Source organism: Penaeus monodon, chromosome 29, assembly GCF_015228065.2.
Source record: "Penaeus monodon isolate SGIC_2016 chromosome 29, NSTDA_Pmon_1, whole genome shotgun sequence".
NCBI lineage: Eukaryota > Metazoa > Arthropoda > Malacostraca > Decapoda > Penaeidae > Penaeus > Penaeus monodon.
In genome coordinates this window covers 29,916,623-29,918,294 of record NC_051414.1, presented here as the reverse complement: position 1 = coordinate 29,918,294, position 1,672 = coordinate 29,916,623, and the positions used below count along the sequence as shown (strand labels likewise).

Sequence of the window (1,672 nt, the reverse complement as noted above, 5' to 3'; positions counted from 1 at the left end):
GTATATACAATTCTCATAGGATTTCTTCATTTCAGGACAGATACACAGATGCAACATTGGCCTGTGAAGGCAAATTCTACCCCGTGCACAAACTTGTTCTCTCCACCTGCAGTCAGTATTTTGAGGAGATGTTTGACCACACACTTGGAAAGCACCCCATTGTCCTGCTGCAAGACGTCAAATGCGATGAATTAGAGGCACTACTGAGTTACATGTACATTGGTGTTGTGAGCGTTGCACAGAAGGATCTCTCTCGTTTAATCAAGGTAGCTGAGCTGTTGCAGATTAAAGGCTTAGCTGTGCCAGATGAAGTACAAGGAGACAAGAATACACATTCTAATAGTAGAAATGCCAGGCGAAGCCCCCAGTCAAGAGAGTCTGTTGATTCTACTGATGACAGAGGGAGTCCACACCCAAAGAGAAGGAAACAAGATGACACTAGCTCACCAGCGCCCAGGGAACTCTTCGAAAACCACAGTGCTCATTCACCCAGGTTATCTTCATATTCCAAAGATGGTGAAGAAAATTTAGATTTTAATGCAACAGAAGACAGATCTAGAAGAGAGTCGTATCCAGAGCAAGTTAGAAGCAGTGAGTCTGAGACAGAGCCCCTCCATCACAGGGTACCCACAGCTAGTAATTCAGTGCCTGAAGAGTCAAGCATGCTTTCAGGTGCGAAGTTACGAGAACAGTCAGCCACAGGGAATCCCTCAAAGGTTAGTGTTAATAATTCTCCAATGTTGCTTTCACTCAGAAATAAACTTGAACCATTCCTATACTGGCAAAACTTGTTTTTTATCATTATATTATGACATAAGTATTTCTTTATATTACAGGATACAAGTGAAGATTCTATAGTCATTAAAGAGGAAGTGTGGGAAGATCCTGAACTAAGTCACAATAACTCCATAGACCCGAGTATCACTTATAGCACAGCCTCAGACAGTGCAGACCCAGACAGTCATGATGGAGTTCAGGAGGAGCACACAGGCACGTCTAAGGAGTTCAGTCATCTGGGTGGGCCAGCGCAGGTATCCCAGGAACTACCAGAAGTGGTTGTTGAGGCACTGGCAGGACCATCAGGCATGCAGGAGGTATATGAGACTGTTTTTTGTGTTCTTCTTTTTCGTGCACCTACTCTCTTCTTTCCCTTTCCTCTTCCTCTTCCTTTCCTCTCGGCAGTAATTACTTTCCCCTCCTCCTCTTTCTCATACTCGTCTAACTCATTCTTTTACCCTGTTTCCTTTTCCTTCTCATCTTCTATCTTAGGCTTTTCCTCTCTTCTCCTTGGCACAATCACCTCCCTCTACTTTTACCTCCTCCTTCTCTTTCTTCCCTTCTCAGTCTTCTCTGGCTTTCTCTTTTCTCAGAGATTCAAATTATGCAACATAATTTTTCTAACTTGAAAATAATGTCTTTTCCTCCTCTGCTCCTTCTACCTCCACCATCTTCTTTATGCCCCTCCATTCCAGCTTTTTCCCCCTCTCAAAATATTGATGTCTTTTTATCCTCCAACAGTGGCTTGGCAGTAATGACTTTGCAGCTGGCTTAGCCTCAGTTGAGAACTTCAGCATAAACGGAAGTCCACCTTTGTCAGAGCATCCACAAGCACTGCAGATGGTAAGTGTTGTGTTCTTTTTATATTTCTTACAGAGACTGCTGCCATTCAGTT

At 43.4% G+C, this 1,672-nt stretch overlaps 1 protein-coding gene across 2 annotated transcripts in view; it reads left to right on the top strand.

Annotated features, from left to right (window-relative positions):
• Positions 1 to 1,672, top strand: part of LOC119592131 (zinc finger and BTB domain-containing protein 7A-like) — a 13,140-nt gene that overhangs the window by 3,883 nt on the left and 7,585 nt on the right. For both annotated transcript variants that reach the window (XR_005230407.1, XM_037940950.1), the window contains exons 3-5: positions 36 to 716; positions 837 to 1,094; positions 1,519 to 1,620. Coding sequence is in view for 1 of the 2 variants with exons in the window: in XM_037940950.1 (XP_037796878.1) it covers positions 36 to 716; positions 837 to 1,094; positions 1,519 to 1,620 (1,041 nt within the window). In the remaining variant the exon portion in view is untranslated. The remainder of the gene's footprint in view (positions 1 to 35; positions 717 to 836; positions 1,095 to 1,518; positions 1,621 to 1,672) is intronic.